This window comes from Melopsittacus undulatus, chromosome 4 (assembly GCF_012275295.1).
Source record: "Melopsittacus undulatus isolate bMelUnd1 chromosome 4, bMelUnd1.mat.Z, whole genome shotgun sequence".
Lineage (NCBI taxonomy): Eukaryota > Metazoa > Chordata > Aves > Psittaciformes > Psittaculidae > Melopsittacus > Melopsittacus undulatus.
In genome coordinates this window covers 107056636-107080625 of record NC_047530.1, presented here as the reverse complement: position 1 = coordinate 107080625, position 23990 = coordinate 107056636, and the positions used below count along the sequence as shown (strand labels likewise).

At 36.3% G+C, this 23990-nt stretch overlaps 1 protein-coding gene across 2 annotated transcripts in view; it reads right to left on the bottom strand.

Moving 5' to 3' along the window:
- Window positions 1–1791: 1791 nt before the first annotated feature.
- WDR11 (WD repeat domain 11) overlaps window positions 1792–23990 on the bottom strand; it is a 48142-nt gene continuing 25943 nt past the window's right edge. For both annotated transcript variants that reach the window (XM_034062446.1, XM_034062447.1), the window contains exons 12-29: window positions 23847–23953; window positions 21664–21739; window positions 20084–20192; window positions 19640–19764; window positions 19075–19222; window positions 17738–17844; window positions 16824–16938; window positions 14969–15140; window positions 13286–13394; window positions 12565–12627; window positions 11182–11247; window positions 10253–10424; window positions 9882–9977; window positions 8504–8669; window positions 7516–7613; window positions 6393–6538; window positions 5495–5574; window positions 1792–3945 (exon numbers count right to left, since the gene is read on the bottom strand). In XM_034062446.1, the coding sequence (XP_033918337.1) occupies window positions 3788–3945; window positions 5495–5574; window positions 6393–6538; window positions 7516–7613; window positions 8504–8669; window positions 9882–9977; window positions 10253–10424; window positions 11182–11247; window positions 12565–12627; window positions 13286–13394; window positions 14969–15140; window positions 16824–16938; window positions 17738–17844; window positions 19075–19222; window positions 19640–19764; window positions 20084–20192; window positions 21664–21739; window positions 23847–23953 (2113 nt within the window). In that variant the 3' untranslated portion in view covers window positions 1792–3787. The remainder of the gene's footprint in view (window positions 3946–5494; window positions 5575–6392; window positions 6539–7515; window positions 7614–8503; window positions 8670–9881; window positions 9978–10252; window positions 10425–11181; window positions 11248–12564; window positions 12628–13285; window positions 13395–14968; window positions 15141–16823; window positions 16939–17737; window positions 17845–19074; window positions 19223–19639; window positions 19765–20083; window positions 20193–21663; window positions 21740–23846; window positions 23954–23990) is intronic.

The window sequence follows — 23990 nt, the reverse complement described above, 5'->3', positions numbered from 1 at the left end:
GGACACCTCACACTAAACCATGGCACCCAAGGCTCTGTCCAACCTGGCCCTGAACACTGCCAAGGATGGAGTATTCACAAATTCCCTGGACAACCCATTCCAGTGCCTCAGCACCCTTACAGTAAAGAATATAATTGCTTATCTAAGATTTTCAAGGCTGAAATCAAACTTAAGCTTCCCTTCCTGCAGCAGACATAGGGGGGCACCACTTACCTTCTGCAATTGCATTGTGAGTCTGTTAGCTGGTTCCCTTCTCTAAGCATACACATTTTTCTTCCACAGTTATGTCCAAGCTAAAAAGCTATTTAAATCTTAAAACAAACAAGTTAAACACAAAGAAATTCCAGACTTTTTAGAAACAATTAAAAATAATCTAGATGCTCTATTTCTGATATATTTGCTTGATATATTTTCAGAGGGATATATATATATTTAGATATATTTTGCAAACCCAACCCATTTCCCCTTAAAGAAACTGTGATCATCATCATTTTCTGTTTCTAGGGTCAACTGCTACAGAGATTCACCTCCTAGATTTACTCAGACACTGAAGACATCAACATTCTGGACTAGGTTCTCTTTATGTATAGATGTTTTCCATCTAGAAGTTCTTCACCTAAACAATGCAAATGTCCAAACCCCTCCTTATTTATGGACAAATATCCAAGCCTTTTGCAAATGAGTCTTCAAATAACTACTGAGTAATCTGCTCCAACAATCAGACATTACGCTTAATATAAGACTCATGTTGAAGGACAAGTGGACACACAAACTCTATACATTGACTTGAAAACCCAATTCTACCATTTCTTCATTGCCAAGAATGGTCAAACACAGGTTCCAGGATTACGGCTGCATTACAGACTTCACTGTTGACAGCAGCTTTCAAATGCAAAACCTGGAAAATATGATTACAAACTTCCATTGCGCTTGAACTATTCACAGTGGTTTGAGGAAGGAATTTTCTAAGGGATTTGAAGGAATAAAATTGTATTTATTGGAAACTTTTAAATCACAGATGCTTTAAATGTTCCGAACTCTCATGCTTGTCCTTCAAACATACAAGTGAGAAACTTCTCACATTTCACTCACTACAAGCCAGTTATACACAGACAGTTATCTGTACTTTTTTAAACAACTTCTAAACCAAAGTGACAAAAGCATCTGAAGAGCCAAGAGGAACATTACATGAACTAGGAAAGAGAAAAGTGAGACTTCGCTGACAGTGAGCATTGCTGAATACGTTTCACATATTTGAGAATCACAGAACAGTTTGGGTCAGAAGAGACTTTAAAGCTCATCCAGTTCCAACCCCCTGCCACAGGCAGAGACACCTTCCACTAGAGGAGGTTGCTCCAAGCCCCATCCAACCTGGCCTTGAACACTGCCCAGACAAAACCAGGATGTGCAATGCTTGCTGGCATCAGCTGAGAAGGAAGGAAAAGTCTTTTATTACTGCCTGTGGGGTAGCATGAAAACAGAAAGGAAATTATTTTCTTTCCTTACTTAATTTCCATGCTTTTAAAAATCAGGAAGTGCAGACAATGTCCTGCTCTGATTTGACCTTTTATGTTTGTTAGTTAAGCTCGGGAATTAATACTCCTCAAACCCAATGCTGCATTGGTACTAATATGGAAAATGTGACTAGTGTGTATAAAGGACAATAACTCCATGTACTAAAACCAGCTCTGAGCATTGTTCTGGTCCTGAAGGGAAAATAACAACAATTACAAAGCGAGCGCTCAATCCCAGTGCAACAGATGACATTTTCATATTAAATCAAGACACAAAGAGATTTTAAAGGGTTTTTATTTATTTAGTGTGACTGCATTATCATCCAAATAAACTTTTCAATCACTTTTACATTCTCTATTCATCACAAAGGCTTCATTTGGGAATGCCACACAATATTCTACAACCTTCACATGTAAGTTTATAGAAACATTCAGTATCAAAAGGCCTTTGCAATGTGTTTAAAAACATTTATAAACCCAACTGTATATTAAAGCAGATTTCTTTTTTCCAGAGACCCACTGACAAACAATTCTATGTGATCTCTCTCAAAGAACAAGATTTGTGTGCTTACATTAACTACGTAGTAACTTTGTCCATGAGTACAGCTACCAGTAATAAGAGTAGGAATTGAGGAATTCTGTAGTAGCAAAAGTGAGCCAGAATGTAGGACATTATTAATGACAATTAATTTTGCTCTGCTCTGCTAATCACCAGTTGATACTTAAGGCAAACTTCATTGTAGACTTATTTGCCCGAGCAAAAGTCACTACATAATTGTTGTCCATACTGCATTGAACAGAAAGGATTTTATGGTATACATAAGATGTGGCAAAAAGAACTAAGATAAACTGGAGTTAAAACTCTTTTTGCTTAGAGTGACGAAACTCACATTTTCAATTTGTATAAAAAACATCATTATTGAAAAGCCTAACTTCAACTTTTATCAGAAATGCTATTCTAGATATGAACTAAAAGGCTTATGGAGTTAGAGATGTCCTGATGCTGGTGCTCCTCATTTGTGTAGAATACGCATTCACAAATACTCGAACACAAGGAGGATCCAATGCACTATGACTCTAACTAGACAACCCATGAATTATACCCAAGTGAAAGACCTTTTACATGATACGACTCTTCACTACTGCATACTAAACTTCAGTAGCTCCAACAACTCGGTTTAAAAAACAAGTTTTATTTTCTAGCCAAGACAGATTTTCACATGCCAGCGTCTTCAGTTTACAAGGGGGATTTAACATCAGCATCCAATCCTCAGCTGTGAAATTACTCAATCAGTAATAAATAGCAAAGGTACATGTGATATCAGAAACAATAATGCAAATGAAAACCTAAATACTGGCACAAAAATGAGAAAATACATTATTGGTGTCATCCTTAAATACTGGACCATAAAATTGTTAGCATAAAAAGTAACTAATTAAGAAGCCAGCATTTGGGCTTTTTTTTACCTATGGTTAGTCACACATTCAAAGAGAACAATTAACAATGGAGACAGCATAAGTCTCCTGAATATTCTGCAGGCCCCTACCTTGCTTTTGAAGTAGGATTTTCTCCCATCCACCACTCAACACAAGGCAGAATTTAGTCCCTAAAGAGTGCAGGGAGTGCACATCTGAGAATAACGCAGAATATAACAACACTTTAATTGAATTCAAACCCATTATGTTTCATGGAGTTTTGGAATGTTCCATAAGTAAACCTTTTAGGGTGCCATTACAGACAAGTTACAAAAATTACATACATTGAACTGATTGAACATAACAGTAATTTTAAACAGGAAAATTAGATTGAGCAAACACAATGTTCCAGGAAAGAACTATGTGGTTTGGGATCTACCTTTATTCTTTAAATATATTTATATTTTTATAGTACAGATTGACTCATTTATACATATAAATACAACAGTAAAGAACCATAAAGATTTGATTTTTAGACTTAAATGGACGATACTTTTACACATGCCTAGAACTCTTTCAGCACATTTATCAGTTTGATTTCTGCTAGAGTTAAAAAGGTTGGAAATATTCTTGTGTAATTTTATCATGGTTTTCTTTCCCCTCTCGTGAAAGTGCAGACAATTTCAACACAAAAATGAACATGAAACAGTTCTTAATCTCACCTCCACCCACATTTAACAATATTTGCTCAAATCACACATATCAGTTATTACAGTGAACCGAGAGAAAAGTGTACTTTCACACAGCAGAATCCCAGTCTGACAGATAACCCAGATCTCCTCAGAAACATGAAATTCTTACTCTTGTGTCACTTCTTCCTTAGGCTGCTTGAGCTCAGTCAGTAACTCTTTACCACTTTCCCCTGCTTTTGAGGCAAAGAGAAGAGCTCCCTGTTTAAAACCCAGCAGCTTCAAGCTTCTGGCATAATCCGCATATATAGCATGGATCAGTTTATGTAAATGAAGCATTAAGGAAAACACAAATTAGATCAAAAAGAAAAAACTCTATATTTGTTTTTTCTTCCCACTTCTTAGCTTCCCCCAGCTGAAAATCACAGAATCCCAGAATCCCAAGGGTTGGAAGGGACCTCGAAAGATCATCTAGTCCGACCCCCCTGCAAGAGCAGGGTAACCTAGAGTACATCACACAGGAACTTGTCCAGGCAGGCCTTGAATATCTCCAATGTAGGAGACTCCACAACCCCCCTGGGCAACCTGTTCCAGTGCTCTGTCACTCTTACAGTAAAGAAGTTCTTCCTGATGTTAATGTGGAACCTCCTATGCTCCAGTTTACACCCATTGCCCCTTGTCCTATCACTGGATATCACTGAAAAAAGCCTAGCTCCATCATCCTAACACCCACCCTTTACATATTTGTAAACACTGATGAGGTCACGCTGAACATTGTTTCCAATTGTGCTAATCCAATATTTTACAGCACGAATAAAGACAAAAGTTGCTTTAAGTTCTATTATTGAATGCATATTAGAATTTATCAGGCAATATGCAGAGTGCTATAAACTAAACCAGATGCATTTCAGATATCCATAACTACCTACCATAGCATCACGTCATAACTTGCAAAAGGAATTAAGAAGGACATACTACAAGTATGACTACAAGGTCATACTACACACTACAAGTGTTAATTAGATCTGGAGTTATCTAAATGACTTATTAGTGCCTTCTTTTATTTACAAGTTGATAGCAGTGATGGCTCTATAAAATCCTACCAGGTATTATTTACACATGCATTATTATTTACTGCCTACAATAAAAATGTTGGAGCAACTGTCCAGCTTCCAGAACACCAGGCTGGATGTGCAGACTGTAGTGATACTTCAGATACTTTTTAAAATACTTATGACATTTTCAGCTTATCTGATCTTGACCTTTAATTTTGTTTTCACTCCCTCAGAACTGACTCCTCCACGAAGGACTTCAATCACTACAATACTATGTTAATGTAGGGGCTTAATTAAGGGATTATTTCTCACCTGAGATACAGTGTTTAAAAGATAAATGAAAAGATCAGTGGCAGTGTACAAAGCAAGGCTGGATAAAGCCTTGGGTGACATGGTCTGGTGTGAGGCACCCCTGCCCATGGCATGGGGTTGGAACTAGATGATCTTAAGGTTCTTTCCAACCCAAACCATTATATGATTCTACAATTTCACTACACAGGCTGCAGTAATAGAATAATTTCAAAGCTTTGCAAAGAACATTTTATCATCCATTCTTTTCTCTCTTATGATTCCTGTTTTTGCTTTTAGCTTGTTTTCCAGTGCCACAGGCCTCACAAAGCATCAGGAGGAGGTAACATTATGGGTTTATGCAAATAACTCCTTTTCACTTCTTTCCTCACACTTATTCAAACTACATAACTTGGAAAATAAAAGTAGGAACTCCTGTTCCTGTGCAGGTGAATTCAACTAACCTTGGCTCACGCATACTCACCGTGTATGAGTACATAGATGCAAAACCAGAATTTCAAATAAAGGATATTTGTATCATCATTAACTTCAAATGCCCCATACTTCAGACAAGCTTCAACAAATAAAGCTGCTCTATCAAAGTATCTCATACTGGTAAATGGAAAAAAAAAAAGAAAGAATACTTTGTTAGGACACAAAACAGAAATGTATTTCAGGACACTGCATCAAAATACTTGCACACAGGCTTCCTAAAACTTTGCACCTAGGTGTGGAGTGGCAAATCTCTTCTGCACTGAGAGCTGATCAGGTTTCTGATCATCACCAAAGTTAAACGGTATCACCATTTAGCCACCTCTATGGTACATATTCACACTGTCACAGAACGCACTGTTCTCATTTTCTAACACTGCTATACTTTGCTCTCTGCACCTTCATGCTTCACAGTCTTTAAGGTTTCACTACATCAGGACAGTGCTGAGTGATTTCCTCATGACAGTGAATGTTGCTATGCTGCTCCCAGGCTGTATATAGGAACAGGTCATACTGCTCCCATGTCCTGCCTTATGTTCCTCCTGCACCCGTTAGTCTGGCACTGCCCTCTCCACAAGTTCTTACATCTCCCCCTCCTCCCTGCACTTAAGGAACTGACATTTAATGCAAAGCTTAGAAAGATCAAGTCTCAACTCAAAAATAATCATAGCTATTATAAACTGTTACTGCTTGGTCAGTGGGGTCCTAGCAAACTTAAAGCCTGCAGTAAATTTAAATGCCAGTGTATTTCCTGAAATTGCAGCAGAAACATCAGTTCCAGCACACAGAAACGATGCACTGCTGAGTTCATTAAACAAAAACATGGTAAAATAGAAACAAATGTCAGAAACTGCAGACCCTCTTCCTCCCCACATTAGAAATGCTTAAATAACAACTTTGGCCAAGGGAAGGTACAGAATGCACTGTTTCATCTTTACCTGTGCAGCATCTCTGCAACTTTTGTAAAGCATCCAAGTGACAAGAGGACAAGAATGGCTTTGGACTTCTGGTTGACTTGTGGAGAGCAGAGATGATCAACCCAGCGCTTTAAGACATCAGCACACTCCTCTGAGTTCAGACGAACCTTTATAAGATGGGAAAGCCAGTGATGAATTCTCAGCTGCTAACTAGAGAGAATTCTGCTTCTGTTTCAATTTTTTCAGTGAAACACTGGGCAGAGGTAAAAGCATCTGAAATGAACCAGTTTTGTTTTCAAAAGTACACTTATCCCTTGAATTAATCTAATATAAAGGAAAATTAGAAATATATAGGCATAAAAATACTCCACTCAGGTTACTCCACATTTACATGTGATTAACACTATTTTTACCACAAGGCTTTTCTAAAAGCCCAGCCATCAAGAAGCTGGAAATCTTTATCTTTTACTGAAGACTTAAGTATGTTTTGTGCTTAAGAGCAGGATTCACTGATTTACAAAATCTGACCATGACTTTTTCCATACTTTCTGCAGGAAACATAACAGACACTTTAATTCAGGGGTATAGGCAGACCATGCTTACTGACTCCTGTCCATTTTAATTTGGAGAACTGATGCTGTTTCTAGGTACTTCTACTGCAATAATGACTGCATAGCAAAACAGAAATTGATGCAAATTTATGTGGTTGGTGCTAACTTTAAAGCCATCACACAGGCTACCTGGAGCTCAGCATGTCACTGCCAAATTGCTTATTCACTTCCAGGAATGGGGATTTTTTGTACTTTAGCAGGAATTCTGTACTGCTGCAGCTGTATCCAACTTCATAAACCACTGCTCAAAAATTAGAAATTTAAGTATTCCAACCATTATTAGGCCCAAATCCTGTCATTTGGGCAACCAAGGCAGACTTCTGTAGTCAAAAGGCTGATGAAGAACCTGCTAACACTTACTGAATGGATTGGGTTTTTATAGCTTAACACGTGGAAAGAACTGATGATGATATTTCAGATTGGTTTTTAGGCTTCTAACTTTGGAGAACTTCAGCATCCTCATCAGGCTTCACACCTATATATACTAAGTAGGTCATTTCTGTGAGCAAACTGAAAATGAGGAAATCGCAGACCTTTGCAAGCCACGCTGCACGATTCCATTCGCCGTAAGTTTGCAAGTAACGACAGGCATCAGCAGCCTTATCAATCAAACACAGTAGCTGTACACCCTCTGAAAATAAGAAAAACACTATATAATAAGTTAAAGGAAAAAAAAAGAATTGCAATATAAATGTGAGCAGATCATTCCTCCCCAGAAAATGATCATTATATCCTTCTTAGCCTATGAAGATGTTGAAAACCCCTAATTTCTACCATCCAGCTCTCCCTATAAGCTGGCTGTCAGTGATTTTACTGTTTTTTTCTGGGCTACAGGGCTTAGACCTCAAAATCTCTCATTTATCTTTGTCCTAAATACAAACGACAAAGGGCTCGCTGGACTTCTCATCATAAAGGTGTTTGTAAATCTTATAAACAGATTTTACAACTAATCCTTTATTTTAATGTTGCCCATAGCGTAATTATTATCAGTAAACTGTTACTTGTCCACAGAGTATTTTCTTCAGGCAAGTACATACAATTGTACTTTCTTTGCATGTCTTTGAGTATTTCAGTTAATCATCATATGGTGAACTTCTCTTCCATTAAGCAAAATTAACCTCTATGTGCAAGTAGACACACTTTTTGAAACAAATTCTGAACTGGAAACTAACTCCATATTTAAACTTCAGTAATAAGAAACCAATTTTTAATTAAATCTTTAATTAGGAAATGTAAAAATACATGGTTCTATGTGCTTGGCCCTTTTTGTGCAAACAACTGCTATGAGAATTACTCCAGAAATACGCTTTCCAATGAAAATGAATCAAAACAAGTTGAACTTTACAACTAAATTAGTGATTATTTTTGTGTTAATTACTCCAGGTAGGACATACTATTACATATGCAACATGTAAGATCTATTACAACAGGACTTTCTTCTCTCCTATCTCCATTAGCAGCCTTAATAATGATCAAAATTACTGGCTTATAAGCAAATGAAAAATTAAAGTTGCCTTTTACCTGCAAGCTTTCCATTAGCTATCATGTTGGTTGCTACCAGTTTAATGGTACTTTGAGATGGACCTGATGAGGTGACGGTTGTGACCAAACAAGCTTTGAGTGAATCACAGTAATAATGTGCATTCTCTGAACTTGTTTCTAACAGCAGTTGCACTGCTCTGTCAGTCTGGCAAGAGAAACAAAAATGTAACTTTGACCATAACATACTTACTTTTGGTTAAAGACTTAATATTTTCACCCTTTTAAAGACATGGAACAAATACCAATGAAAGTTATTCTAAATTAGAGTGCAAAAATATCTACCAGAATAGTAATAATTAGGATTCTATTTTAATTAAACATATGCAGTAGGATAACATTTAAAACCCCATCATGAATATAATGTTTAATCACAGACCAACATTCCTAGAACAGTATTTATTTTCTTGCTTTACATATACTTTTGTAGAGTTATAAAAAGAAGAGAAGCATTTAAAATAGGCAGAGAAAAATAAAACTGTAAAGACACAGAAACTGGACAGGATCTCAAGGCCTGATTTAATTCCTGCTATTTTAAAACAAAGGTAGAATTCATCCATTTAAAATGTTAGTTACAGCTAACATACAGCTGAGCACCTAATCAGTGGGGCTCATTACACTGCTTGCAGGCACCTGTCTCCAAACGGAATGAATCACTACAGGAATGTCACCTCTGCATGTTACTAAAATGAGGTGCCTAACTTCTAGAGAGGTCTTTTTAGTGAGGTCAGTCAAACTGAAGCCTTAGATAATTACAGAAATAATGACAAGCCCCATTAAATACATATTAAAACCCAGTGATTCAATCAGCTGGCATTTTAGAAGTTCAAGAAACTGGCATTTTAAACTTACTATCTACAGACTAAGTATTTCTGGCATCTTCTATTGGTAACATGTGTTGACATACTCAAATGCAAAGTGACATAGAAATCAATTAAGTTCAAGCCAGCAATACCAAAGCTATTTTTGGAAATGGATGCAGCACACCTGCACTTGCAGGGAACAGCTCCTGAGCTATACTGTGCAGCGTGCCAGTGAGCAGCTCTGTACAGTGTCTCACTTCTCAGTACAGATCTGCCAAAAGCTTAGGTTCATCCCCTGTTACCTGAAAGGACTTTTTTTAGGGTTCCCAAGAAAATGAAATAGTCCAATAGAAGCAGGCAACAACAAATATTACCATATATTGTGTCACTACACAGAGTCTGCAGTGCAGTAATGTACTAAGACAGCAAAAAATGTGCACTGAGTGAATAGAAGTATGAAACAGTACATATGAATTAGACAAAGCTTTACTTGAACAGGGCAAGTACATAAAATGGACAGAGAAGAAGAATAAAAAATTCAAATATTACCCACAAACCTGGCCCAAGAGAAGAAGCTGATCAGCACATTTCCTGGTATGATCATATGTGGATCTCTTCACTTCCTGGAGATTTACCCTTTCCAGTTGAAATTTCTGCACGAAGGAAAAATATTTGAAATGTAAGATTACCATAGGAAATAAATAAATAAATAAATAAATAAAAGGCATTTAGAAGATATGGAAGTATCTGGAGAGTTTTTGGAACACCCTTTAATTTTAAATAACAAGGAGTGATTTAACCCAGAGTGGTATGTTACTAATGACAGTGAAATACGTACAGGGAAAAGCTCGTAAGTAAGATTCAATGCTGAGCATTTATCATGCTGATGATGTTCTTATTACATATATTTTCTAATTCCTCAAAATACCTGGAAGTAGTGATTTTCACACAGTATATCATAGCATATATCCAAGGGATTAACCAACTGTTCTTGAAGGATAGCTGTGTCTATTTGTTTTGCTGGTTTTTCTTGGGATAAGCTGTGCAGATAGTGGGCAGCAACAGTCCAGAAATGCAGTTCAGATTCATCCCCATACAGTCTGAGAAGATGCAAATCAGGACATGAAATACATTGGTATTTTTTATATGTTGCATAAAAATATCATACAGTTAAAATATCTTTCTACAAGGACCATTCATTCTTGTGTACACCCCAAGTACTTTGCATTATCAATGGGACAAACTACAAGATAAGATTAAGGAATGACAGTCAGCAAGCTAGGTAAGTAAGAGGCTGTGCAGAAGATTGTTACAATAGCTATTAAACTCAGTGAATGTTCAACATACAAATATGTGGAAATTGATATTTTGTTAATATTTTACACTTAGCAACTTTCCTGTAATTGAAAGAGAATATTAGTGATTAAGTCTGAAAAACATCCCTGAATATAGACTAAAATAAGCTACAGTTTAGGCAGAACAACAGAGAAGAAACACATCTGAAATAAAAACTAGGCCTTTCCCTGTTTGCAAACATTCTATTACATGTTGTGAAGTTCTGAATCACATTTTTGGACATTGTAAAACTAAATGTAATGTAGGCAGAAGAACCACATTTGTGCAAGTACTGCCAAGACACAAGGAAGTTCTCTGCATGCAGCAAGTAAAACAAAATTGCTTCAGTAAGATAACCGCCATTCTTAGGCCTGAAAACACTATACAGGAATAAGTGGTTTAGGAATTAGACTAAGTTAAAAGAGAGTTAGTTGAGTACTTACACATCAACACATTTACATACATTAATAGGATCAAGACTTATTAGGAAACATTCGATACAGTTATCTGAATCTTTACTACCTGGCAACTAGGAGGCATCTTTGCAAGAGAGTAAAATCTGGATCAAGCAAGAGTTTCTTTATGTCACTGCAAAAAGAGATAAAGAGAAGGTCATGAACAACCTGTAAAATGCTGCTGTGCAAGTTTTTGTTATTGGTTGGTTTTGAACAGAAATAGGATGTATCACCAATAAACTGAAACAAAAATCAAACCCCAAAATACACATTTTCTTTTCTGAAATGAAAAAATGCATCTATCAAAACAAGGAAGTGCAGATACTCTGAAATATAACTGATCTCAAGAGACATGTCATTGAGTTTAAATGCGAACAGTGAGTCCATCAGGAATCCATTATTCATGTAATAAAGGGAGCGACCACAAGGGTGTACACAAAGCAACAAATTAGCCTGCAGTGATTCTACAAATTACACAATTAATTCAATTACAAATAATTTTGCAGCTCTGCAGTGCCACAGTCCAAGAGATCCATGTACATGAATTCTGGTTTTCTACATGTTTCGGGCTGAATAAAAATATGCTAAGTTATCTTTTGCATCCTACTAAATAAAAGAACATAAGGAAAATTGGTTTGGGTTGGAAGGGACCTTAAAGATCATTCAGTTCCAAACCCCTGCCATGGGCAGGGACACTTTCCACCAGAGCAGGTTGCTGAAAGCCACATTCAACCCAAACTTTTCATAGGTTAAATGGAATATTAAAATCTGTTTTCATTGTAAGCAGAACAATTTGCAAAAACATTACTCTGGAAGTATATCTCCAATAAAGGATTTTCACAATTGTTTGTCTTTTCTTCCTCAGAGTTTAAATATCATAACAAACCTTGGCGTATATAAGCAGCAGTGTCCAATGAAGTCTGGACCAATATCAAAGAACCAAGCATCCCTGAGAAGTACCGTCATAGAATTATGAATGCTAAGTGGTCAGTTACAAACTATATACTAACCCTAATCAGTGTCTTTAAAACTCTTCTTAATCATCCACTCCTATGGCAAATCCATGTTAAAAATTCAATATTGATTTCCATCACACTTTACATATATCCAGAATAATGCATTCTGAGCATTGAGTCAGTATTTAACAAACTATTTTGAGACAGTTGTCTTATTTAAAAAAAATATATTGTTCAGATTGTATTATGGTGTATTTAATTAAAAAATAAATAAAAAATTAATATCTTCAATAAAATGAATAAAGCACCACCTTGAAGAACTACATAAAAATAAAACTTAACTGTGTTCAAAATAAAAGCTGTCATTACTCAAGCTTATCTTTAGAGAGGCAAAAAGCATTCTTTCTACATTAAGTTGTTAACTGATAAATTCAGGGGTTTTGCCTTCTCTGAATACCCTAGCTTACTCAAATATTAATAAGGAAAATTCTTACTTGGACAATGAATTCAACTGCTCTTGAAGGAGGCTTTTAATATTTTCATTCTCTGGGTAATCACTGGATATAAAAGAAAAAAAGAAAAGACGTGAACAGGTTTCCTATATTACCAAAAATGACAGAATTATCTGAAATTAAAGAGTATTACTGGTAGTAGAAAAACATAAGCACATATATAGAAATAACCTATCATATTCTTAGGGTAAGCCATCCATTCAAGATTCTTTGTCTAGTTACTAGTTCCAAAATAGCAGTGAAAACCTGGTTTGCTTTCCCTCAGCTTCAGTCAGTGCCACCAATCTTTCGTTCACCACTTTTATTCATGAACCTTGAATTTTATGAAAATGCCCATGCCAAACCCATTGATACGTGACCACCACAAACACAATAAAGGATACAAAAAGGTGCTCCAGCTATGGTGTGAAGCACAGCTCCCTAGAAGTAAAGCCAGGCTTACACAAAAATCTTGCCAGCACCTTAGGGAGCAATTTTCAATAACCAAGTTCTACTGAAAGCCAGAATAAATAAAATACTTCACCTTAAAGCTCTTTCTTTTAATTGTTTTTAGTAATAAATACTGAAGCTAGTATTTTCTTGACCATCTCAAAGAGTGATGAAACGTATATATCTAACAGTTATTTGCACAGAAAGACTAACAAAAGATGTAGGATTAGAAACAACAGTATCATTTTACATATAGATACATATTTCTTCTTACGTGTTTATAATATCTAGAGAGTATTTCTCATTCCATGGCTGATGCAACAAGAATGCTTTTAAAGCTAATGAAGCCCTTGGAACAAGCAGATAGGGGCACCAAACAGGTTCTGAAATAAAGAAAAGATTCATTGTTGAGCAGCTAATGTGCAGTAACACTGTGTTCAGTAACCATAAAATGCACCACCTTGTTTTCAAGCACCAGAAGAAACTCTTAAATCAGTCTTTTCATATACACAGCATGGCTTACTAGACATAAAAGATTATCCTTACACAGAAGCAAAAACATTTCATTGAAGGTAGAGAGTTATCAAGCATGCTCAAATGGGAGTTTCAGGACATTTCATATTAAGCTTAGCCAGATTCCTGGAATACATTAAGTAGGGCTGCATACAATGATTATTGCTATCACAAGGACATGCTGCAGAGTAAGTACAGCTATACCAAAATCTACCACAATGCATGTTCTAGTTTTAGTCTACAATTGTAGTTTCTACAGCATTATACAAGGATAAATACCCACCATCTGATAAGAATGGTGTGAAGTTTAATACATGTCTATATTAATAAAGAAATAACATTAAAATTATAGCACTAACTGTGCTATATAATTGTATGCTAATCATACAACTTTAAGGCAGTAAGTCTATTCGGTAAAAGGTTTGGATGGTACGCACAGTAAACATTACCCACTAACTTGGGAGAAAAACAAGTATCAATCAGCTACCTTATTAAATATCCAGCAATTCCCTGTACTTCAGATGCACTGAATGATAAAGGAATCTTTTCATTGTGATTTTGTAATTAAAAGGTCATCATGGTATAGAGGCAGAAGGACAGCTAAATCACACGCAGCCTTAAACCCTGGCATATCCCAATTTCAGTGTGCTTGGGTTTAGAACATGAATTTTTATAGCTTAATATTACAGAATCCATTTGATAATAAAAATAGCTGTGATAAACTATGTGTTTCCTCAAACATCCCACACCACAGCTCCCCACATTGTAATTTTATTATGTATGTCTTTATTACATATGTCTTATGTTAAGGAAATTGTATGAGTGAAAGCATGATTGACCAAAAATAACGAAAATAAAGGCAGTTATTTGGAACATCAGTAATAAAAAAGTAGCTTAGCTAGCAATTTAAATAGTTCAATATTTAAATTCCCTTCTTAAAGATACAGCCAAAACAGTCAAACAGCACCAATATATCTATTTTAGAGTTCAGTAGGAAAATCTACTTTGAAAAGTAACAGATCAGTCTACAAACTGCCTTTGATATCTGGGAATAGCTGAAAAGACATCTTCACACATTAAGAAATCTTTCAAAATCATGTAATGAATTTAAGTGATGTAGGTACTGATACTCAGTTGATGTATCCAGGATTTTTAGGTCAACTTGCTAGAAATCTGTACAAAAACCTCTTATTTTGTTATCTTATATTGCAATTAAGATATTAAAAAGTATAGTTTATTCAGGAGATTAAATGTGCATGAAAAACACACCTATATGACCCAAGCCTAAAAAATTTATCTGCATCTATGAAAAAACCTACTATGGGGACACCTAATCTTCTAGATGTGATAAGTCTCTGTTCTAATAGAAATGTTGGAACACTTTTATGGCTGACTTTCAAAGTGAAGTATCTAGCAGTCAACAGCCAGGAAGAAATCAACATACCTATTAAGTCCTGTTCATCCATTCGGAAACACGACGGTTTCATGGACAAGTCTAAAACTCGAATGCACCCATCATCTGAAGCCAAGACCACTTTGTCTGAAGTGCACCAGTCCACATCCAAGATTCGGAAATTGACGTTCCTTCCACTCCTTAAACTGCTCACCATTTGTACCTTGGGAAGTTATTTTTCATTTTTAGTAGGCTTTCCATCACGCAGTGTAAGACTCTGTCACACACCCATAAGGCACACCACAGGATTTGCAGTAAAAGGTGAAGTTAGTCATAAATCATTTTAATGCTGATCTTTTCTGAAGAGCAAGGAAATTCAGAAACCTTAGAGCAGGGCATATGGTTGCCCTGAAACAAGACTTCCCAACTGATAGCTGAGAAAACATCCTTTCGAGCACAGCTGTACAGATGCCTTTTGTGGGTGCTGTATCACATGTTTTGTCTAATGTAATATCTCCATGGTAAATTGGTTAAACTCTTCCATTCCAGTCCCTGATCAACATGCATCAAGGCTAAAGTGAGTGCCTCATTCATTAAATCATGCTCTTCACAAACATATACTTTCCTGATAAATAATGAGCGTGTCCAGAAATACATTTTGACATACTATTAACATAACATTATGGGAATAGGATGATTTATTGTCCACAAACACACTGGAGAAGCAAAATGTTCCAAACTGCACTTTTAACCACAGGTCAGTAGTTACGCATTTTGTAACCCTTCTGTAGCATCACCAATCATTATAATTGTTAATATAAGGAAATACTTATGAAGCCTCTGCTGCACTCAACATTCTGCTGTTTTGTTTCAGTTACTCTAGGGCAAAGTGTGGAGTTAGAGAGATTAGAAGTCCAACAGCAATAGCGCATGATTACTCTCAGTTGTGATAGAATTAGAGAAAAATGTGGAAATACTGGTAAATGGTCATAGGCAAAGATGAAGTTCTCAGGAGAGGATTACATGGAAAATAGTAAAATATTTCTATAGATATTCTGAAAGATTTTTAGCTGAAAATATGAATTAATAATAAATGCTTTCATGAAGGAAACTCTTTTCCTTGTCCCAGAAAAAGAGAGGGAACAACTAGAGGAGAAGTATCTGTGTTATCAAAACTAAATGTGCTTCATGGGATAACATTCTAGTGTGCCTACATAATTCACAGGTGTTGGTTGTATCTGCTGTGCAATTCTGATCATCAGAGAGTTTCACATTGCTCAAATCGCGTGCTGAAGTAAGTTCAGAGCTGGTGCTCATTGCAAAGTGAACAGAAACAGACATAAATTCTCATTTCATACCCTCTTGTCCCGAATTTACTCTAGGGGGCTAAGTTAAAACAGTACAATTATCTTTCCTGCCCCATGGTACTATAATCCCTTGAAAGACCCACGAAGCAAACACAGAAGGATTTCTGAGGAAGAAGCTAGTCAATGTTAATTAACAAGTTTCTTCCTGGTATTCCCTACTAAATTGAATCCATGCAATGACAAATCCATACTCTTGACTATGCAGAGAAGTGAAGAAACCTGTAGTAAAAATATTCTTGTCCATAAACTGAATTATAATATTGAGGATTCCTCTTAAATTTTCAAGGTCTACCTCAAAAACATTACAAAAGAATGACAAAAAGTATCTCAGAGACACTGTCGGCTTTATGTGTGAAAGGAACTTTTCACTGATGACACCTTAAAAATGCTTTATAGGAACTAAAAGCCATATAAATTTAAAACACAATTGCCAGCAAGAAATCAGCACTAATTAAAACTTAACCACTGACTTGCCCTGATTTTCAGAAGCAGTATGTGCATTTTGCAAAGAAGCCCGTACCACAAGAACAGACACCCACCTCTTTGGAATCCCAAATTTCTGCTCCATCGTTGTACATTGCAAGAAGTTTTTGATTTCCTTTGCCTGGGGCAAAACGGATCTTTTTCACCCAGCTTCGGTGTGTAGGAATCCCCCTAAGAAAAGCAAAGCACAAAAATTAGTATTAATCACCCTATACCTAATACTGCGGGTAGTTAAACCCTACCCATGAATGTTGTAGATCCTGATATTGTACAGATTGAGAAGGAGAAAAATCTATCTATCTATCCATACACACACATAAATGGCTATCCAAATTATAAAACCTAAAAAGTTAAATGCTTTAAATAAATGTTCTAATACTCAATGTTTTATCAGATGCCACTGCAGATTTAACATAGAATCATAGAATAGTTAGGGTTGGAAAGGACTTTATGATCATCCAGTTACAACCCCCTGCCATGGGCAGGGACACCTCACACTAAACCATATCACCCAAGGCTCTGTCCAACTTGGGCTTGAACACTGCCAGGGATGGAGCATTCACAACCTCCCTGGGCAACCCATTCCAGTGCCTCACCACCCTCACAGTGAAGAATTTCTTCCCTATATCCAATCTAAACTTCCCCTGTTTAAGTTTTGCCCATTACCCCTTGTTCTATCACTACTGTCCCCTAGTGAAGAGTCCCTCTCTGGCATCCTTATAGGCCAGAAAATTTCTACCTAGCTACTTTAAAAATGCTGACAAAAAGCTACTCCAATTGAAAACACAAAAGATGAAATGCAGAGCACTGTATCACAGTAGGCATTTTCTGAAACTGTATTTCAGAATATTTGCATTTTTCCCTTCAAACACTACAAATGACATCCTGCAGTGAAGTCAAAAATGAAGGTGGGGAGAAACATTCTAAGATGCATTATCTCACATTTGTCAGACTTAATTTGCATTCATACCTGGATACTCTAGCTTTTAAATCCCAGAAGTTTAAGTTTCCATCAACATCTCCAAGAACCAGGGTATCTCCTTTCCAGGCAATACATGTAATGCTACCCATACTTCCCTGAAAATATTTAAAAAGCAGAACAACATCTCATGATTAATGGAGCCAAACACAGGAACAAACATTTCTTCTTTTAAATATTTTATGACATGATAGACCAAATTCTATCCGTTAAAACAGGAACAATTCTATCAAATATAGCATTTACCACGTCAGTCATATTTGCTTCAGAAGACATTTCCTTGTGAGGAATTCTGGATTTAAGGCAATGGAAATCAGTTCTTTATCTCTTGTTGCAAGGAAAGACCAAAATGACAGACCTCATTTATCACAATACTAGCATATAGTAAAAAAGAAAACAAAAAGAAAAGAATTCCTATTTGTAAGTTCAATTTATCAAAGCCTTCAAAAACAACTGAAAGAAAGACTATTCTTCAGAATAATGAAGAGAAGCAAAGCCAACTTAAAATGCAGAAAAGAATGCTCTGGCCCACTCAAGTCCTTATGATGCAAGATAAAATCCATTAACAGAACACAGTCATGCTTCAATAACATCCTCTTTGTTATTCAAGCTTTTGTGTATGCTTTATTAAAATTCTTAAAAATATGTTGCACAATTTATTCAGAAAGCAAGTCAGGGCCTATGAAGATTCTAAAAAAATTAATAGAATCATAGAAAAGTTAGGGTTGGAAAGGACCTTGAGATCATCCAGTTCCAACCCCCCTGCCATGGGCAGGGACACCTCAAACTAAACCATGGCACCCAAGGCTCTGTCCAGCCTGGCCTTGAACACTGCCAGGGATGAAGCATTCACAACTTCCCTGGACAATGAATTCCAGTGCCTCAGCACCCTTACAGTAAAGAATTTCTTCCTTATATCCAATCTAAACTTCCCCTGTTTAAGTTTTAACCCATTGCTCCTTGTCCTATCGCTACAGTCCCTAATAAACAGCATCTTTATAGGCCCCCTTCAGATACTGGAAGGCTGCTATGAGGTCTCCACGCAGCCTTCTCTTCTCCATGCTGAACAGTCCCAGCTTTCTCAGCCTGTCTTCATATGGGAGGTGCTCAATCAATGAATTCATTGATTCCAACAGAAAACTGAACAGAAAAATTAAGATTGCAAACCAGAATTAATAGGGCTTTTGAAGTTGGAATTTTAATTACATATTTCAAACCACTGCATTAATGCCCACTTGTCACTACAAGGCATATTCCTGCTTTTTTCTGGCAATAACAGATAAGAAAAAGAAATTAAAGCATCAACAGTACAGGAAATTTGAACTCACATCAGGAGGAATTCTTGCACTGTCTTTTACTGAGTTTCCTTCTACAGTGAGATGATAAACCTGCCAATCAGCACCTGTAAACACAAAGTGCTCTCTGGCAGAAATGTTCTGGCTCAGCTCTGATTTACTTTCGGCTTCCTGTAATAAGCTTTAAAGAGAACACCATGAGACACAAGTATTTCTTTCTTGAAATTAGAATTGCAAAGTCAATTCTCCGTAACTAATGCATAGAGGCAGCACAAAAATGAATGGATCCTTCGAAACAATTTATCCAGGAGCAACAGCTAACTCATTTATACACTTGTGGAAACTTTCATGGGCAACTTTTCATGGTTTTACTTCAAGCATCAGGTAACTTCTGGACTGCTGCACCTGAAAAACAGGTACTCTATTTCTCTCATCCAGCAATACATCAAAGTTCCATATCTAAAAGCTAAAAGGAGGCCCATTAAGCTGCTCTGTGGTATGCACTTGAGAATCAGTTCCAAAACATTTTGTTCTGTAGAACAATGGCACATGGTGGAAAAACAACCAATGCAGAATATCATATTAGAATGAGAAATACCTGATTACAGAAGATTCTACACTGCTAACTTCAGTATCTGATGCAACCGTCTGCCGAGCCATGGCCTCACGGGCTGCTAACTGCTTCTTCCTCAGGCTTTTTAAGTTGTGAGAAGGTGACCACTCCTGTGAAAAAAAGAATGGGAAAGAAAAACGTTTACTCCCCAAATTTACTGGGGATTTTTCTGTTAATTTTAATGATTTCAGTGAAGACTGTCTTTCTATAATCCCTCTCTCCATCACCCAAAGGAGCAGACTTGATTTTTCCACCAGTACCTCTTTTTTCTTCCCTCTTATTTGATGACAGATGAAAACAGAAGGATGAAAGTACTTATCTCTATGCTACAGATACAATAACATTTTGCTGCAAAGTTGTTCAGAGGTTTTGATACTATCTCAACATACTACATTTAACAAACAGTAACTAACAGATTTTATTCCTTACCAAAGCAGTCGCTATAGGGAAGTTTTTAGACATTTCTCTGAGCAGAGTGCATGTTCTGACATCCCAGATTTCCAGTGGTTTGTCTTTAAACACCACAGCTAGATACTGCCTAAAACAGGTAAGAATTTATTACATCAATATTAATCATTCCATATTAATTTGAGCATTTCACTTCACATGTGTTGTTCATAGCACCACTGTGGAAACCCGCTAAAACTAAGGAAACAGAGTAATTTGGCTGAAAACCCACTCTGAAGGTTGTAATTTTGTTGTGTTGCTGAGGTGCGAAAGAGTGTCTGAAGATGAGTCCTCTTTCAAAGCTAGAAGAATTAGAAATCTCCATCATGTGGTGCTGCTCAGTTACTGTAAAGGAGACCAGCAAATTCATTCAGAGAAAGCAGCAGCTCCTCTAATTTAGCCATAGTCAGCCGAGTTGATGACGGCACAAGATATCAGAAAGACATAGTAAGACTGTAGGTTGGACAGATTTTTAATCTGATCCAGACACATGGCATTTCTCTAATCCACTGATAAACGAACATAAAATCCTCTTGCACTAAACCACTTCACAGTTATGTCTTCAGACCTTTCATCTGTGGAGCTAGATGAGTACACCACTTTCAATCTTTCAATCTACCACTTTTCACATTTAACTTCAGAATACAGAGGCTCTGCAGCTATACATACCCTTCATAACTGCATTAGTCTCCATTGAAATGAACTATCCTTTCTTGTTCTCAACATTCTAGTCTCTTCAACTATGCTCACAGCAGTTCTTAATTTCTAATGCATTAATAAGACCATGCTATGGTTGAACTCCTCCGATTCTGGTTCACTACCAAAAATATACCTATGCAAGCTTAGAGAACATTACTTTTTTCCCTCCACTGTAAAGAAAAATGCACTCACTTTTAAAATTTAGACAGTGCCATATTAAACTCGACATTTTTAATTTCATTTACACAGGAAAGCAATCTCACAGAGTACTACTGTTATTACTTTTGATACTCCTGTCACAGGCCTTATCTCAAATATAAGCAGGACTTGATGCAAACAATGTGGTCATTTATCAGCTGACTCCTCAAACAACAATACCTCACATCTGGTTTTCCAGCAGACAATTATTATAAAGGTGTGAAATACGCAGTTAGAAAACTTGATGAATACAGCAAAAATCATCCCATCTTTAATGCAAATCTTCTAGTTTTAAGCATGCCTTAAGTTATAGAAAATGGAATTAAGTTATAACAATTATAATTGACAAGAAATTGTTCAGCACTTTTATTCTTTGTAATATTAACAAAAGGTCTGCTCAGTGAACCAAATTCTTAAAACACCCTAAAATATTAATGACTGATCTTGCAGTGTGTTTGGATCCTGAAGTGAGAGTCAATCACACAAACATTACAGCTTTTGTACTTTGAACTACTATTCTAAAGTATTTTTCTCTTCATGCTTTGCACATTTTTCTGTACCCTCTGGAGTGTTTTTTTCCTGGAATTTCTATTATGTCTTTAAGTTGTGAGGATCTTCATGCAGTGAAGTAAAATCTATAAGCTTCACAAGGCTAATGCACTTACTTCAAATGAGACACCTTTATCATTTCAATAGCCGGCTCATCATTACCTCGCTCCCCACGAAATGCAATGCTTCTGCCTGGAATGCAAAAATAACATGGGAGAAAACAGAAAGAGTTACTAAACTAGTTTATTAACTATTCCATCTGTAAATAGAAAGAGCTTACAAACTAAACAAGAATATCTCCAAGTAACTTGCTATTACTCTTGTTATTGTTGAACTTTTACTGCATTTCAAAGGACTAAATATCTTATAAACTCTTAGGCACTTACAATCTCACTCACTTCCAGAGCACTGAAACCGATGCATCATCAGCATTACATAAATATATAGAAAGAGTTCAAAGAGTTATTATTTTGCACTCAAAGCCAATGAGATCTGCTCCAAAATCCCCAAGGTGGAAATTCATGCATAGATTTCAAGTTTTGTAAGAGAAATGAACTCTGACATAAATTATGTCTGAAAGCATTTCCATGGTGAAGTACTCATTCTACATTTAGCAGAACCATTCTCTTTCCAGCTAAAAAAAACAGCCCTAAGACATTATAATCTTATCCCCAACAGAATTTTCACCCACCTGTACAATGTGTTGAAGAATTAAAGGTGATATACATATAATTAAAATAACCGACGTACAAACACCAGGGCATCACAGCATCTCCTGTGCAAGTTTCATTTACCTTAACTTTCAAGGAAAAGTCAAGTTTTTGAACTTTAGCCACTCTTGTGGCTGCTCATAGCTAAATTACTTTTCTTACACCAATCCTGTGAATACATCTAGTTATCAGCGATGCTGGTTAGAGCTCTCATGTCAGAGGCCAGGCTACAGGAAACCTCTCAGCTCTATTTGCTTCATTAATGATGAATAATTTTAGGAATTTTCTTCCTTATTTTAATTCAGAAACATAAATGAGAATTTTGTCAACATGTTTATGAAGTAAATACAAGTCAGCACAGTTTTCCTAGCCCTCAAATAGAAAGTTGTGCTAAATAGTGATGGAAGAACCAACAATCAAAGAGTTAAGCAAAGCAAAGCATATGCTTTAAAGCATATGCATAAGATCTCAGATATTCACATTTAATTGAAACTTGGTTGCCTGAGGAACTACTGAACCTTTTACCCCTCATACTTATAAATGTTTCAATACTGATTTACAAGGGAAAAATCAAAATCCCATTTTACATGAGATCAATTTTACAAAGTACAGATCCTTTTTTGGTTTGATTTTAAACAAACAAAAGACATTCTACAGAAAAAAAGTGACAATACTGTCGTGTTAAAAGAACAGTCTCTTTATGCAGCACCCTGGAAGTGAGGAAACTGGGTCTTTTTTATAAGTTTCAAAAAAATAAAAATTCACTTTATGCTACAAAAAGCAATTTAGAATTAGCCCAAGTGCTACAAGATTCAGGCGCTTCGCTAGAAATTAAAATGGCTCCAGGTTTTCACATTCAGAAATAATTTAAAATCATTCAATGCTTCCTATTTTGGGCTGTCTAATCTCCCAAATTTTACCTCCTAGTATTGTACTCCTGAATTCAATCATAAATGTATGTGTCATTCATTTTAAGGGCAGAATAGCTAAAAAAAACACCCATCATCTGTTAAGTTTGTTATTTATTTTTTAACCTTTCCAAATCTTTCTAAAATTATATTATTACTAAAATACCCTTTTTATATTAATACACACACCCAAATTCTGGCCATATGCCTGGCCTAACATAAGCTTAAACAAAGCTGATTAAAAAAACCCCACTTTATGCTACACATTAAAGTTGATTATCTATTGCTGATATAAACCACAATAAATAGCTCAACACCATTTCAGATGCACACAAAACAAAGGGTTGTGTCTATGAGAACACATTTGAAAATACACGCGTTTTGTGAACAAAACACACCACTATACTCTGTCAATGCTTCTAAACCTCCTGCAGACACATACTTATTGGTTTAATAATCCAAGCCACAGGCATTTTTGCAAAGGTGTTGTTTCAAGCTTGTCATAGAGGACCAGATGGAACATATTACGTGGCTTCACAAAGAGGAGCAGAACAAGTTAAAACTCCTCTTTATTATTTTGTCATGACAACAGAAGGGGGAAAAAAGGCAGTAAGAACTTATGTTTGTCACTCCCCAGCAAACCTGTCAGCTTCTTGTACAGATTTCTCAGGAAGTACTAACCTGTTGGTAAGTCCACAAGCTGCAACTCATTCCTTACTAGTCCCAGATTGTTAGGTGTTGATGTGGCGAAGGAAATAAACCCAGTCAAGCTTATCCACTCAATTCCCCTGTCATCAAAAGAGTACATGGAGCATATGAGCCAAA